The sequence below is a fragment of the Physeter macrocephalus genome, chromosome 20 (genome assembly GCF_002837175.3).
Source record: "Physeter macrocephalus isolate SW-GA chromosome 20, ASM283717v5, whole genome shotgun sequence".
Lineage (NCBI taxonomy): Eukaryota > Metazoa > Chordata > Mammalia > Artiodactyla > Physeteridae > Physeter > Physeter macrocephalus.
The window spans coordinates 83833068-83850124 of NC_041233.1; the positions used below are offsets into that span (position 1 = coordinate 83833068).

The following is a 17057-nucleotide window of genomic DNA, read 5'->3' on the forward strand; positions in this document are numbered from 1 at the left end:
GGCCACAGCATCAAGCAAAGCTTTCTCAACACGGGAAGCATGAAGCAGGCGTTTGTTCTCTCCCCAGCCCCACATCGAATGTCTTCTGCACACCTGGCATTCGTCTCTACCCTGGGGACACCAAAACACATGGTTCGCTTCTGTCCACCCTCGGGAGCCTGTGATGTGACGAGTCAAGAGTTAGGAAACGTGCACTCGGCACAGTGCACAGCTCAAGCTCAGCCCTGGAGTCCCAGGAGTCTGACCTGCAGGCTTCTCTCCTGCCACCCAGAGCCGGTACCTTGGACAGCTCTTCCCCAGCCCCGGAATTGCCGGGTGGGAGGCTGGACACTAGTGGGGTTTTTTAAATATTCTTGTAAACTTTTGATTAGAGTATAACAAACATGCAGAAAACATGCACCTCTGACCAGCGTTCAGCTCAAACAATGGGGGACCCTGGTGCCCCCCCCCCAGGGGGACATGGGCTTGACATCTTGTGGCACAGGCCAGCACCTTGGCTTCTGTGCTTGTCACACAAACGGAGTCAGCAGCGGGGACCCTCGCTCCCTCAGCAGCAGGTTAAGAGGTGCACCGTGTGGGGTGCGGCCATGAGGCCTTCACTCTCACGGTACAGAGGATGCACCAAACGAAGACCCGAGGATTCGCTCGTCCGCGTAACGTCGGTGGACACTTGGTCCGGTTCCAGCTTCTGGCTACTACACGTAGTGCTGTGTGGACTCCCGTGTGTGCGTCTTTGGGTGCACGGAGGTACACGTTTGGATGGGTCCCACCTAGGAATGTAATCCTGGGCTGCAGGTGTCCATGCCCCCAGCCAAAGACCACCATAGACAGCGTAAGGCTGCACACACCCGTGTACTGTCCTTGCAACAGGGAGAACGGGGCATCTCAGCGAGAGTCAGCGTTTGGGCTCATGTCAGTGACCTTCAGGAGGGTTCAAGCAGCACGGCCCCACACTGCCTGGAGGCTGCGTGACTTTATGCTTGGGCATCTTAACCCCACTACAGAGGCTGAGAAGGAGTGAAGCGAGAACTGCAACTGGCAAAGCAGCGGCCAGGACACAGGACGTCTGGTCATTTGGGCCTGGACAATGGTCATGTTTTTGCCTGTGTTCCAAAAGGATTATGGAGGGGTCTTGTGTTTGTCTTGACCCGCCAGGGCCAGCGGCGAGGTCCAGGCTACCTCCTGGACGTCGGGGCTGTGCTCTCTCTCAGAAACGGTGCGCCACGCAGTTTCCCAAGTGGTTGTATCAATTCACACTCCCTCCCGCCTGCAGTGTACAGAGTAGGTGCACAGTAGGTACATTCAGTTAAACAAATGCAGTGATGGGGGACACCAGAGCCTTACGCCAGGGAGCAGTGCGGTCAGCTCTGTGCTTTATTTTTGTTTTTAACATCTTTATTGGAGTATAATTGCTTTACAATGGTGTGTTAGTTTCTGTTTCATAACAAAGTGAGTCAGCTATACATATACATATATCCCCATATCCCCTCCCTCTTGCGTCTCCCTCCCTCCCACCCTCCCCATCCCACCCCTCTAGGTGGTCACAAAGCACCGAGCTGATCTCCCTGTGCTACGCGGCTGCTTCCCACTAGCTGTCTATTTTACATAGCTCTGTGCTTTAAAAGATCATTATCTCCCAGTAACGGTGAGCACACCTGGCACCCAGATCTTGGTTTCTAACACCTTCCCCAATAGAAGGACCAGGGCTCCTTGGAGAACTGGCTGATTCTAGGGTTGGGTCTGGGAATATATATGATGAGCCTAGAGCATCTTCTAGTCCCAGAAAGTAAGGAAGTGCTCAGAAAGAAGCCAAGACAGAAAACAGTGAGGACAGCAGGCCAAAGCGACACAGGAGCCAACTGAAGAGCTTCCAGTGGCTAAAGCTGGACAATTTGAGCAAAAAACAAATAAATAAAACACAACAGTATTGGATCATAATGCAAAGTATAAAACAAATATCCATGAGTCCACATGGGTTCAAATGAATGACTGAATAACAAAGAAAATGGGAAGAATACACAAATCTTCTGTGTAGAAGAATTCCAAATAATTTTATGTAACTATCTTCCTCTAAAGGAGGTGGACCTTAACCCCCCCCCCTTTAAGTGTGGGCAGCGCAGTGCAACTTCCTTCCAAAGAGCACAGTGTGGACCGGGGGGCGGGGGGGGGCGCGACCAACCTGACAGACAGGACCTCGGCCAGGCGACCAAGGTCAGCCCCAGCAGCAGTAAGTCGTGTTGAGAGTACATACCTTGACAGGACGTGACGAGACGGGCACTTTTCCTGTGGTTTTCCTCCCAAAGACCCATAACCCAAGTCTAACCATGAGAAAAACCTCACAAATCCCAGCTGAAGGATACTCTGCAAAATACCCGACCAGTTATTCTCAAAACTGTCAAGGTCCTCAAAAGAAGGAAAGTCTGAGAAACTGTCACAGCTCACAGAAGCCTAAAGAGGGACAACTAAATGGCATGCGGGATTCTGGGTGGGATCCTAGAACAGAAAAAAGATATTTAGTAAAAACAAGTCAAACCTCAATAAACGACGACTTCAGTTACTGAGAGATTTCACATGTCACCTTGACTGGCCCTGGGCACCCAGATTAAAGTGTTCTGGGCGTGTCTGTGAGGGAGTTTCCAGAGGAGATTAGCAGTTGAGCCCGGGACTCAGTAGGGTAGGCGGCCCTCCCAGATGTGGGTGGGCGTCAACCAGTGCCCTGAGGCCTCAACAGAACAGAAGGCGGAGGAAGGAGGGAGGCCCCCATCTCCTGCCGCCCTGCTGAGCAGGGACCCCCGGTCTCATCCTCTCCTGCCCTCAGGCTGGGACCACACCATCGGCTCCCCTGGGTCTCAGGCCTTCAGACTCGCCCTGAATCACTGCACAGGCTCCCCCGGGGCTCCAGCTCGCACATGGCAGGATGTGGGACTTCTTGGCTCCATAGCTGCCTAAGCCAATTTCTCTTAATAAATCTCCTTAAATACCTGTATGTAAGCATATGTGTGTACACACACGCACGCACGCGCGCGCACGCACGCTGTTATTCTATTGGTCTGTTTGTCTACAGAACCCTGACTAGTACAACTATGTCTCACCACCGGTTCCCTAGTTATGACAAAGGTACAATATTAACGTTAGGGGAAACTAGCGTGGGATATATAAGAACCCTCTGTATCACCTTCACAACTTTTCTGTAAAGCTAAAATGTTCTAAACAAAGTTTACTTTAAAAAAGTTTTTCAGAAGTAATATATATTTTGTATGTATTCAAGTACGGATTGGAAGGCGATACGAAAAAGTGCAAATGGTTGTTAAAATAGCGGTGAGATTACATAAGACACTGAAAGTCTTAATATTTTTCTTGTCACTTTCCGTTATATAATATAAAGCTATAAAGGAAAAAAGGGTCATCTGGCAACAGTGCCTGGCAGCTAGATGGGCAGCCATATAATCTATCATCCAAACTGGGACACGTCTAAGAGCAAAAGGAGACACTATTAATAATGATGCCTGGTCAGCGGACAGGAGGGCACCCACGGGTGCGCGGCCACCGTGAGGGTGCAGGAGCCGCAGGCTCACGCCCGCTGATTCCCGTAAGGTCAGTGACCCTGGAGAGGAGCCCAGGGCAGCGGGGGCTCGGCGGGGGGACTGAGGTCGTCGGGGGGCAGCCTGGGACAGCAGGAGTTGACCCCAAATTCTCGGTCCCTCCCACCACTTCCTGCTCTGATGGCTCACACCCCCGGCACCAGCACAGGGTCTGCGCCAGGCCCAGCTCCTGGGGCTCTTTGTCGGCTAAGCCCCTCCTTTCGGCACATTCCCAGTGCTGTGGGCTCTGGGAAGGGAGTCTCGGGACCCACACAGCTGAGGATCCACCGTCCGACTCTAGTTCCACGAGGCACAGCGCCCGGGCCTCCCTTCTCCACTTCGTCCCCAGACGTCCGGGCGGCAGCCACCCACCCCACCGCTGCCCACCCGCTGCTCGTCTCAGCTGCCACGGCCCGCAGCACCGGGCAGATCTGCCACCGGGCAGGGCCACGAGAGCCCATGCACAAGCAATGGACGCTGGGACCCAACCCTTTCTTCAGCGCGTGATTTTTTTACCCCCCCTTTCCTCTGCACCTTCCCTCCTTTCTGTCTTATCTTCCTCCTTTTCTCCTCTCTCAGTCCTGTGCTAACTTTGCAAATTATCCTTTCTGCCTGAGGAGCTAAAATATGATTTCAGAAACACAAGAGGACCCTGACACGGAGAAAAAGAAAAAAGGAAAGAATCGGGGACAATGCAAACAAACATGAGCCCAGGACAGCCACAGGGGGCTCCTACAGTGCAGCACGGGGCCGGGATCTGAGCCGCCCCCAAGAGTTACCAACTCCCAAAACAAGGACGTGACGTGTGTCGCTTTAAGCCGCTACGCTCTGGGGCAATGTGTTAAGCGGTCACAGATAACTGATACGGCAACCGCCATAGGGAACTGAGACGCCGGGGACACCCCCCCAAGGACACCCCCCCCCCCAGGGACACGACTCCCGCGGAGGCTTCCACCAGCCTGAGGCCTCTGAGCCGTGACGCGGCACCGCGAACGGGAAGCCACCAAGCACGTCTGGCTGGCTCCGCAGGTGGCATGTGGCGCGGGGGACCCATCCCCACTGGGCCCTGTGCAGATTCCCAGGTCACAGAATCTTGAGAAATGATAAAAATGGTCGTTGTTAAGTCACTAAGTTTGGGGGTTTTTATTACCAGCAATAAATAATAAAAACAGTGCCCGGTTTGAGCTACCGGGACCAAGACGCCGCTCCCGGCTCCCAGGGCCCGGGCGTTCCGGAAACAGGCCCTAGTCCGATGCGGGGCCCGGGAAGACGGCACTGAGCACCTCGGACCCTGCTCGGGGCGGGCTGGGGGGCGGGCCTGGTGCCCGAGAAGGCTGAGCGTCCTGCCAGGCCTAACAGACTCACAGACACACAAGCGCAAAGCTGCCGTCTCTGGCTTCGGTGACAAGCCCCGCCTGGTGCGTGTGGCGGAAGAGCCGTGATGTGAGAGCAGAGACCTCCCAAGTCAGCGTGTAAACACCAGGAATCTGAATGTGCTCAGCTCCTATTTTTAAAAAATTGGGGGCGACGCTGACTCTCACCCACATCATCTCCTTGGCTTCACGACTTAAAGAACACCAAGCCGGGTCTGCACAGCGCCGACTGGGGCCACGCCTGCTCGGGCCGCAGGCTGGAGGCCACCGCAGGCTCCCGGGTCACACCTGGGGACGCGGAGGGTGGGGGCAAATGACCCAGGTGGGGCTGGACGGGGCCACACTGATCTCGGTCAGCTGCCTTGGTTTTTAGAGAATAGATTTCAGGTCAACGGGCAAAACCGTTTTTGATGAAGCAGGCTTCCCAGTTTTTAAAAATAACAATAATGTTATTAATTGTAGCTTCTCCCAGATTGTCTCCACTGATGGGCATTAAAATCATTCAGCACGTCGGCCGCGGCCAGCGTTTGGGGAAGAGAGGGGAGCCCAGCGTGTTCTGCAGCGTGCGCCCACCCCCCAGGCGGGAAGGAGGCCCCAGAGGGGAGCCATCGTGGACGATGTGTTGACCCGACCCGGGGGACAGGAGCAGGGCTGGAGGGGGCGTGCACACAGCTTGCGGGGACAGCAAGGCTCAGCACTCACCGGACCCTCACCAGCCCGTAGAAACACTGGTTACCAAAGCCTTATTCCTACCTAGAGTTATACAGCGATAGCAGAGTGAGGCAGGTAGGAAGAAACCCAAAGTTCTACGTCTTTTTCAAATGAGGAGGAAAAATCTGACTGGGAAGGAAAAATGACACCAGGTAGAAGGCCTGCTCCCACGCGAAGGTGAACGAACACCAAATCCAGTCTGAGCTGCCTACTGACAGGGGAATTGGGACCAGGGCCACGGAGCACAGACCCTGAACACAGGAACCACTGGCTCGGGGGGGCCCGCAGGGCTGGCCAGGGGCCCCAGGAAGGTCCCACCTGGGGTGGCCTAGAACAGGGGACACCCCATGGCACGTGCCAGGGGTGGGGCTGGACTCTCAGTGCAGCCAGGACAAGAGGACACAGTGACCAGAAGGGGGGTGTTTACACCGCCCGGGGCCACCTGCCTCTGGCAGCGCGTCCTCTGCCACATCTGGGTGAGAATCAGGACATTGCTGAGTCCTAGTCATTGCAAAGGAAGAAGTTCAGGCTGTAGCGTCAGCTGAAAATGCAGGATACAAAATGCTACTGATGTTTTGGGTACGTGTGTAGCAGGCTACGCCAGAGAAAAAGAACGACACAGAAGTAAGAACAAAACTAAATGAGATCCCTCTGCAGGAAGAGCCAGCCCATCTCCAGGCGAAGGACGAGCAGTAGCTCTGGAAACTCCCATCCACTGCCAACACCATTGCCACGGCCCCACGGAGCGCCAGAGCAGGCGGCCCCCGGCCGCTCCCTGTGCAACGGGCCAGTGCCTTGGGGACCACGACACCATCCGCCTGCTGGGTCCTCACTAAGCCCTCCCACCCAGAGTGTGTCCCCTCCGTGTCCAGCACGCCGGCACCGTCTGGGGCCAGATGGGAACGCAGACCCTGAGGCCCCACCCGAGACCCGTCGAATACGAATCTGCATTGTCACAAGGTCCCCAGGGGGCTGGGGGCCCCTGACAGTTTGGGAGCTACAGTGAACTGCCCCGACCCTGTTCCGAATAAATGCTTGTCCGTGGCTTTGCCTCCCTCAGACCATCTTGGGGCCTTGGGAGGCTCCATCCTCAAAGAGAAGCCCTGAACAAAACTTACCTCCAATGCATCCTTGCATTACTTCTCAACTGGAAGGATGGGTGGTTAAATTTTTAAAAGAAAATCAACTTATTTTTAGCATTTTAAAACACACAGCCAGATGGATAGATGTGCAGAGCTGACATTTGTTACATAAAAAAGTACGACGGTGGGTCCCAAGTCCATCCCAGACCAGCCTCGTCAGCCACAGGAACACAGCAAACTCAGCGCCACCCAACGGCCCCGCCGGGACACCTGGCACTGCATGTGGGAACCCAGGGAATCCAGGAGCAGGGGTGCAAGGCCAGCCGGGACCGCACGCCTCCTCCCCACCTTGAACCCAAATGCCCACCCCTGCACCGGGGGCCTCTGCACCGTTGCTGCCAGCTGCTAAAGGAACCCAGGGTCTGCAGCCACCAGGCTGCTGGCCACCAAGGCCCCCGCGTTGCAGGGGACGGAGTGTGAACTGCCATCAGCCTGAGCCTGGGCCACACAGAGAGCTGCCACCCCCATCGCCAGCCACCCCCTCTTCCCAGGGTCAGGAGGAAAGGGAAGAGACGCCTATTAAAACTCGGGTCCACGCACCACTGGACAAAGACTCAGTAAACAGGGCTAGACTGTCACTTTGGAACCATGGCCCCATCAGCACGATCGGGCCAGCCCCCCGTGCGCTCAGCACCGCTCTCCTCTGCCCGTGGGCCCTGGGCACACGACGGGGAAGAGTGGGCATAAGCACTGTAAAGTCACCGAGCCATTGTCGGCAGGTGACACGACCGACCACCCAGGAAGCCTGGGAAAAGCAACTCAAAAGCCATGAGGACTAACGGAAGCCCTAGCAGAGCAGCCACACACGGGACTGGTATTTGTCAAAGTTAAGCTTTCCTTCATACCAGCACTAACCAGGGTGGAACGTGATGGGTGCAAAGATCTCGTTCACAATTCGACAGAAACAGGCAACGAATGCGCCCAACCTAAGCAAGAGCAGGGCCCACGGGAGGAAACCGTTCTCACTGTGGCCAGTGTGAGTCCAAACTGACCAAAATTTGCAACATGAAAGTGAAACCACAGAAGTACTAGAAGAAAGTGCAGGTGCAGGTTTATAAATTGAATGAGTATCGCTTGTGCTTGGTGTAACAGGGCACCAAGGCTGGAAACTGCCAGAAAGGAAGACCTTGATGAATCTGACCACACAAAAACTAAGCACATCCACACGGAAAAAAACTAGCAACATAGAAAGATAAATGACTGCTCCAGGGCATGCCGCTCTATACTGGGAACCGTGAAAAGAAACCGGGCAGCAAACATCCCAACAGGAAGCACAGGTCAGGGGTAAGAGCTGGCAATTCAGGAAAGAAGAGCACAAATGCCCCAAACATGGAAAGAAAAACATTACCAACCTCGCTGGTAATCAAAGAGACTCGGAGCACGAATACAATCTTTTTACCTTTCAGACGGTCAAAAACGAGACATGACTAACACCCAGAGGTGGTGAGGATCGGAGAAAGGGCTTCCGTGAGCTCCGAGCGCAGGCAAGCAGGATCTCCCTCCCGGCCAGCCACACGGACACAGGCCTCCCTCTCTCTCTCTCCTCTGGCCCCTCCCGCCCTTCACTATATTTATTCATGTTTCCTTGTCTGCTACTGGTCTCCCCACCTCCTTTGTCTGGGTACCCCACACCTGCAGCAGCCACATCCATTTGGTCACCACCATGTAACAACCATCCAGGACAGCCACGTCTTGTGTCGGGACTACCCATCTCCAAGGGAGCTGGCCAGCGGCACCAAGCCACACCACGTGCACTCTTCTGACTCGTCCATGTCATTCCTAGGAAGTTATCCTAAGCAAATAATGTCAAGTGTACAAGGATGAACGTACAAGGATGCTCACTGGTAAACTGTTTATGTACTGGTGCCTGAGCTCCAGCGCCCCCCAACTCCACCCCAACAAATTCAACCTGAATTTCCGGGGGAGGCGTCCAGTTTTTAAGAGCATCCTTTGAGTCTAGTTCACAGGGCTGAGAACCACTATTGTAAATTTAGCCAACAAAGGATGCTGTAGATCTATAAGACGGTCATGACACATTGCTAAGTAAGAAACGCAGGTTAAGACAAGACCGTATATGGAGCATGATCCCATTTCTGTATCAAAGACATAAAGAGTGTTTCTATGTGGCTGATGTGTGAGTAGCTTCCTAGAAAAAGGCTGGGGCACAGGTACGCTAATAGGTCTCAGTGCTGAAATTGCTTCTGTCTTGGTTTTCCTATATAGAACAATTTTAGCAAAGGCTTAAACTCTTTTACAAATTTATACACTGTAATGCTTCTATAATTAAAAAAAAAAGTCTTATAAATTTTGGAAAAGGTTATAAGACTCTGGTAGCCCCGTGTCCCGCCTTACTGCCCACCCCACACAACACACCCAGGCCAGGCGTGCCAGCCCTCGAGGGCCCCCTTATTTCCAGTTCTCTGGGCAGAGGCAAACCTTCTCGGTGATTAGTGGCCCCCCACTAGCAAGCTAATACCATGTTAGGTTTGAGACTAGCCAGACTGCTGAGAAGGGCGGGTGCCCCCCAGTTACCGAGCTGCTGGGCAGAAAGCGATGGAACCCCGCTCAGCACCCTCGTGGGGACCCCCCAGACGAGAGGAAGGAAGGGGGGCCCGCCCAGCACCCCGCAGCACTGGGGCAGGTCCCGAGCAAGGTCAGCCCCTACATCGACTGCTCCTGAAGCCAGAGAGGGGTCGCACGGGAGGAGGCATGGGGTTTCGGGACGAGGAAAGGGGACCCTTGGTTCTGGTGTGAGGAGGAAGCCCAGAGAATTCTGAACAAGCACCCAACACCTGCCGAATAAGGACAGTGGCTCAGACACCTCAGGGTTAACAGGGAAGGGGGACATTTAAGATCTTATGTGTCATAACTCCGCTTTTTAGCTGGAATCTACCTGGCACTCTGTCAAATTGCGCTCTTATTTTCCCTTTTCCTTTTCTCTGCATACCAAATCTGATATATTAATTGGGTATTTTAATCTAAAAAATTCATCAGAAGGTCTCACGTTGCCAAGGCAACCGTGCAGTCCCAGTAAATGCACGGCCTCAGCACAGCACTGTCACCCCTTTCAGCTCACCCCGCACGGGGCCGAGGAAGCGTGGGACCCTGTCTGGGGGGAAGACTTCACACCCTGAAAGAAAGGTGGGGTGCAGCCTTTCCCCTCTTGAAAGACTGGCCTTCCGCCTTTCCAAACCCCACTCCTTCTCTGCCGAAATAAACCCACAGCCTTCAGGCCAAGAGCTGCACGACATTCTCTCTGCAAACACGTACTGTGGTTCCCAAGTCGTGTGCGCCCTGACGATAACGTGAAAACATGGAATAAAAGTGGAACAAAGTGGCCGCCCACCTGGATCACATCCACGGCCACTGGACCAGGGCCAGGCCTGGCATCCTAATCTTACCAAACAAAGCCCAGGCAAGTCTCGTGCTGTGTTCAGTTTGGAGATGTGGCCACCGTATGCCCAGGGATGAGCAGGTGACTGATGGGCACGTGTGCTAACGAGCGAGCACCTGTAGCTGAGGCCAACAACCCACCTTCACAAGACCAGAACAGCTGGCACCTCTGCCGTCCTGCTTCAGGCAAATGGGGACAGCGGTGGGGAGAAGGGGGCCGTGTTAAGTAATTCTCAAATCAGACTGCGAGCAGCATAACTGGATTCTGTGCTCTTGGCCCCCCTTTAACGGTCCTTGGACTCTGAGACATAACACACTGTGAACAGGTAGAAAAATTCTACCTTTCAAAGCTGAAGGCAGCCACTGTGCTACCTCAGTTTCTCTCCTTCTACATCGCCTGCCTTGGGGAGCATAATGCTAAGACATGAAAGAGGGGCCAGCTCTCAGCTGACACCAGCAAGTACTGAAATCAGACATCTGATGTATTTCTCAGACGTTTTCTCATCGTGCAGCCAGAAGCTAGATGCAAATCTGCTTCCTGATTAGTTCCTAATCCACTCTGAGCTTTCTTCACTTTGAATATTTACTCTAAAAAACAAAAACATATAACATATGAAACACTCCCAGCAGTGAGCTGTGTTCCAAAGTTCAGAACACGAAGACAGGTCTCCCCAGAACACACTGAGTGGGCGTGGCTGGTCCTGAATACCCCTCCAGCAAGTCCAGGCACCATGCCCCTCCCCATGACCGGGGCCAGGCTCATCAGAGCCCAGCCCAGCACCCCCCCCGCACCGCCCCCCCCCACCCCCCGAGCCACAGGCTCCGCATCCTGTGAGGACTGCCCTCCGACTTTCATCAGAGCCCAGCCCAGCACCCCCCCCGCACCGCCCCCCCCCACCCCCCGAGCCACAGGCTCCGCATCCTGTGAGGACTGCCCACATGGCCTGCACATTCTCCAACACTGGCCTGAAGTCGTATTATTGTAATTTCCTATAATGCTTAAATTATGTATCAGAAATAAATAGCTTGGGCTCTTTCGCTGAGCTGTGCTCTAAAATTATAAAAGATCCATCCTACTTCTGCAGGCTGCCTACAAATGAAAAATGCATACTTCGACTATTTTAAGAAAATGTCAAAAAAACATCAAATGTGTCATCTTGTAGCATTTAACTTATCTGCATGACATCTGCAGAGAAGAGCTGTATGTTTGCCTGTGAAAGTATCACAGTGCCCCAGGGGCGGACACTGCACAGCCACCTTTCCCGAGGGTGCTAAGTGAAAGGGCCGGTGTCCAGCAGGGCTCCAGGAGGCGTGCCTGCAGGTCTTTCCTGCTTTCCACCAGCGCCCACCTCCGGGTCACTAGCTTTACCTGCAGGGGGACCTGAGGGCAAACTAGTTCCCAAAAGGGCAGGTCTTTGCACAAAGGCAAGCCTCCACCGCACATCTGAGTGCAAAGGTGGGCACGCCGGCAGCCACGCGGCGCCGTCACCTACACTGAGAGCTCCGAGGGCCGGGCCCCCGCGCCACCTGTAGGGCAGGCGTCTCCCTTCGCAAACTCGGCACACCTCAGGTGCAGAGTTAACCGAGCGCTCACACCTCGCAGAAAAGGAAAATGCAAACACAGCGCCCTCCCTACTGCGGGGGCCTTCGCGCCTACCGACCGCAGACCCTCACCCCGCAGGGCCGGCCGGCCTACTCCGCCCGTCGCGCCGCCACTGGACACGGAAGACACGCGTGGGCACCGCAAGCACCGTTCGCGAGTTTCCTCGGAAACCGAGACGCCCCTGACGCCTTCCCACCGGGAGGCCTTGGTGCCCCGACCCGCAGAAATCCTCCCGCCGCGGCCCCGCTGCGAGAGCGCGCGGAGTCCCCAGACGGCGCGGGTCCCAACGCTGTCCCCGCGAGCGGCCCGGAGTCTCCGCCGCGGCCGTTCTCACCGTCTTCCTTGTCGTCAAACACCGGCCTCCGCGCGGTGGCCGGTAGGGCAGGCGTCTCCCTTCGCAAACTCGGCACACCTCAGGTGCAGAGTTAACCGAGCGCTCACACCTCGCAGAAAAGGAAAATGCAAACACAGCGCCCTCCCTACTGCGGGGGCCTTCGCGCCTACCGACCGCAGACCCTCACCCCGCAGGGCCGGCCGGCCTACTCCGCCCGTCGCGCCGCCACTGGACACGGAAGACACGCGTGGGCACCGCAAGCACCGTTCGCGAGTTTCCTCGGAAACCGAGACGCCCCTGACGCCTTCCCACCGGGAGGCCTTGGTGCCCCGACCCGCAGAAATCCTCCCGCCGCGGCCCCGCTGCGAGAGCGCGCGGAGTCCCCAGACGGCGCGGGTCCCAACGCTGTCCCCGCGAGCGGCCCGGAGTCTCCGCCGCGGCCGTTCTCACCGTCTTCCTTGTCGTCAAACACCGGCCTCCGCGCGGTGGCCGCCGACATGGACGAGCCCATCCTCTTCTTCCACTTGCTCCACGGAAACAGGGGGCGCGGCTGCGCGCGGGCATCGCCCGTGTCCCTGGCCCGGGGCTGGCCGGCGGCGGGCGGCGGCGGGGCGGTGGGCGCGTCGGGACCGGCGGGGCGCGCGCGGCCGGGGGGCGGCGAGCCGGGGGGCGCCGCGGCGCTGCTGCCCCTGCGCTCGGCGCCGCTCCTCATGGCCGGACCGGAGTGCGCGCCACGGCCAGAGTCCGGGACATGGCCCGCCCGCCGGGCGGGGAGCAGGAGCTGGAGCGACTGGCAGCGCTCGCCTTGCGCCCCAGGCTGGGCGTTCGCGGGTCCCCGCCGCCCGGGCGGCTCCGCCGAATGCTAGCGCGCGGGGGCGGGGCCGGGGCGGGGCCGGCGGGAAGGAGTCCGGGCGGAGTGAGCGCCGGGGGCGGAGACGGGGCGGGGCCGGAGCGGGGTGCGGCGAGCGGCTACGGGTACCCGCCGCCCGCCTCAGTAGGGGCCGATGCAGCGCACAACGACGCGGCGGCAGAGACAGGAGAGAAGGAGGGGGTCCCCTTGGCCTTTGTGAACAAAGGTGGCTTGCGGACTGCTGCCGCCCGACCCGGGGGAGCCTTAAACCTCATCCTGCGGCTCTACCCTTGGCGAGACCACGCACGAGACCCGGGATGGGGCGGCGGGAAACGGCTGTGCGGGGGCCGAGGCCGGGTCGGTGTCAGGACGCGCAGCCCCGCGGTCCCGGGTCCGGCGCCGATCCCCCCATGCGGCTGCACCGCCGAAGGACGGAGGGAGGGGGCGGGGCGGGGGCGGGGGCGGGCCCGGTGCGCGAGCCCCTCTCCGGTCGGCCGGCCCAGAGCCTGACAGCGCGCGCGCGCGCACACGCACGCACGGGCGCGCCTGGGGTCACGGCGACGCTGGGCACACGCGCCTGCGCTCTCGGGGTACCCTTGGTTGGGTCTCCAGTCCGGCCCTCAGTGTAGTCCGCCCGGCACGGTTCCCGAGCGGAATCCCTTGGCGATGGTCCGCGCCTCAGGCCGCCCGGGGACCTTGTGCAGCGTATGGAGCGGGGGCGGGGGGGGGGGGTTCCGAGGCGCGATTTGACCTCGATGCGCCTCCCCACATTCGATTGGCCAGGAGGGACCTCGCGGATAAAGCGCTCTGCACAGCCAACGACCCAGAAGACTCTCAGTACCGCCCAGATCCCTGCGCCTAATACTTTTTCACTGAAGAATTGTTTTGTTAGGAGGTGTCTTCGACTTTTGGAAGCCTTTGCCTCCTTAGGTTCTGCCCGCAGAGCTGGCGGTTGCTTCCTCCCCCAGGAAGTCCTGAAAGGGCCTTCCGCTGCCCCACCATGCCAGAAGACCACCCACCGCTGCCCCGCCATGCCAGAGGACCACCCACCGCTTCCCCGCCATGCCAGAGGACCACCCACCCCTGCCCCGCCATGCCAGAGGACCACCCACCGCTTCCCCCCGCCATGCCAGAGGACCACCCACCCCTGCCCCGCCATGCCAGAGGACCACCCACTCCTGCCCCGCTATGCCAGAGGACCACCCACCCCGCTTGCAGGCCAAGGCACCAGGCCCTGCGGGTCTCTCCCGCCACTGCCCGTCCCTCCGTGGACATCTTTCGGCCACCCGGGGCCTGTCCTGCCCTCGCAGCCCCTCCTGGCTCGGCCCCCCGCCCCAGGCTGTGGCTCTCAGTCTCGGCTGTTCCCGCTTGCCGTCTACTGCCCGAGGTAGAACTAGGCTTGTCCGCGGCCCCACCTTTGAAATTCGGTGGAACTCCTTGACCATTGTGGCCTGCTTGACCAATGAAATGTGAGCAGAGGTGATGTGCGTCATTGCTGAGCCACACTTTAGGAGCCAGTGTCCAGACTGGCCTTGCATGCCCCCTTGGCTAAGAGGGGGTCCCCACCACTTAGGGACCACCTTCCAGCCAGCAGTGGACGCACAGAACAAGGGAGAAAGCAGCCACTGTGGGAAGCCCTCGAGGTTTGGGAGGTGTATTTACCGCAGCACAACCTGGCCGCCTACCGCCTGCCGTGCATCCAGTCTTGAGCTAAACTCCAGGGAGGCCAGTTCCCTGGGCTCTGGGCTCCCAGGCTGGGCTCAGCCTCCTTGTGTTGAGCTGCAGCCGCTCTCGGAACATGGCTCCCCCCTACCATTGCCCTGTCCCAGTCAGCATGTTGAAGGCACCCAGCTCAGTGCCGGCACAGAGGAGGGGGCTCTGTAGCCATCCTTCCGGGGCAGCAGTGAGTGAAGGAATGTCTGAAGACGGGGGGCGCCGAGGCAGAGTGTCGCCCCAGGCAGGCTGAGAGCAAGGGGTGCAGACTGGGCAGGAGACAGCAAAGGTCGGGAGCTGCCTCACCCGAGAGCAGGCCAGGCTGCCACACTCCACCGAGGCCCACTGTGAAGTTCTAGGGGCCTGGGACGGACTTACCTCTGAACGGGGAGGGGGCAGTGAGGCCAGCAAAGTGTCCCTGTGCCCAGGGGTGCCCACAACGATCAGGAACTTCAGCAGGGTGAGGACAGGGACTTCTCCATCCTGTGCCAGTGACGGGACTGTCAGTGACTCAGTAACCAGATAAACGTGTCCACAACACCCAGCACATGGGAGCGCCCACACAGGATCTTGGGCAGTGCGTGATCACAGGACTGCTGCAGCTGGGGCGGTCGGCAGGGGTCCGAGCAAGTGACCTTGTGAAGGCCTGGGGCCCAGGAGCTGTGATGACACTGTCCCTGAGATTGAAATGAGAGTGTGTGCGAGGGCTGAAAGTGGCCAGTGTCTCTGGGGGACAGCGAGTGCCCGCTTCGGGCATGTGCAGAACAGCAAGGGTCTGATTTGTATTCAACGCTCAAGCCCTGAGACCCAAGCACAAACGTGCATCAGCCCATAATTCATCCAAAAAGCCAAGCTTCCTGAGAGGGTGTGATCCTTGGCAGAGTCTCCAGTTTTCATGCGTACTTTGTCCAATAGCATCATTCTGAAATTAACACGCTGCCTGCACCTTTGTAAATAGTCCTGTTTTTAAACTCCCCTCAGATTGCCCAATTTGAATGTGCTGTTTCCTGCTGGGAAACATACCAGAACTGGCCCCAGGAAACAGGAAACGAGCTCAAATGGGATTCCTATCCTGAGTTACTCACTTATGCAGGGAAACCATGAGTCCCCTTCTCATCAGGAAATGGAAAACCAGGTCATCCCTGGCTGTGGTGCCATCCGACTTAGCCGTGGTGGGACGTGGGACAAAGTACATGTGGAAGCAAGGACGTGGGGAACCAAGTGCTGGGTGGCCGGGTTGCTTGGTGATGGTATTGATTCTCGAGGTCATGGGGCTGCCTGGCTTCCGATGACTCCAGAGAGCATGAATGGGGAGAGGAAAATGCACAGTGGAGAAGAGGAGCCCCATGGCGGCTGGGAAGGAATCCTTCCTCTCTGTTGTCATGGTACCAGGACTGAAGCACAAACTCGCCGCTTAACTCCATGAGGCTCCTAGTGTGTCAGTTCCCAGGGCTGCTGTGACAAAGGACCACAGACTTGTGGGTGAAAACAACAGAAGTGTGTTTTCTCCCCATTCTGGAGGCCAGAAGTCTGAAATCAAGGTGCCAGCAGGGGAGGTCCCTTCTGGAGGTCCTGAGACGTGTCTCCCAGCTTCTGACGGCTCCAGGAAGTCCTTGGCATCACTCGGCCTGCAGAGGCATCACCCCAAGCTCTGCCTCCATCATCACATCGTCTTTTCATCTGTGTGTTCTCCCCTTTTCTCCTTTATCAGGACATTTGTCATAGGATTTAGGACTCAATGCAGGATGATACCTTCTTGATTTCTTTAACTTAATTACCCTCTTTCCAAGTAAGGTCACATTCACAGGTTCTGGGTGGACATATCTTTTGGGGGGCCACCACTAAACCCACTACAGTCCACCGTCTGGTCCCCCCAAATCTAAGCCCATTCCATGTGCAGAATACATTCACCGCATCCCAGCATCCCCAAAAGTCTCACCGTTAGAGCTGCAACTCTTAAGTCCAAAATCTCATCTAAATATTTTCGGCTCAGAAGTCCCAAATCCCACCATTAAATCCGGTCTGGGTGAGACTCCGGGTATAAAAGCCACCCTACAAAACACGTCTCGTGACCATCGCACTTCACAGATGAAGGAAAGAAGGCCTGGGAGGCAAGTAACTGCCCAAGTTCCCAGCTGGAGCGTGGGAACGGCCCTGCTGACATCCGAGAGCGACCCCCAGGCTCAGGCTTGAGCAGGAATTGGTGTTAGGACCCCCCCCCACCCCCCCCCCCCGCAACCCAGTAGACAGGCAGCAGATGCTTGGTGCTGCGCCCGCCCCCACTGCAACCCTTCTTTCGCTGTGTAGCAGGATGCAGACAAAGGGACACATATAAACGTTCTGGGAACGCCCTGGCG

The 17057-nt window shown here is 57.3% G+C and overlaps 1 protein-coding gene across 2 annotated transcripts in view; it reads right to left on the reverse strand.

Annotated features, from left to right (window-relative positions):
- STK32C (serine/threonine kinase 32C) overlaps positions 1-12849 on the reverse strand; it is a 91836-nt gene extending 78987 nt beyond the window's left edge. Inside the window, exon 1 of one of the 2 annotated variants that reach the window (XM_024121437.3) lies at positions 12588-12849. In XM_024121437.3, coding sequence (XP_023977205.1) covers positions 12588-12849 — 262 coding nt within the window. Of the gene's footprint in view, positions 1-12137; positions 12174-12587 lie in introns of those variants that run through there. The other variant, XM_028481784.2, reaches the window with a different exon arrangement.
- Between the last annotated feature and the right edge of the window lie 4208 nt (positions 12850-17057).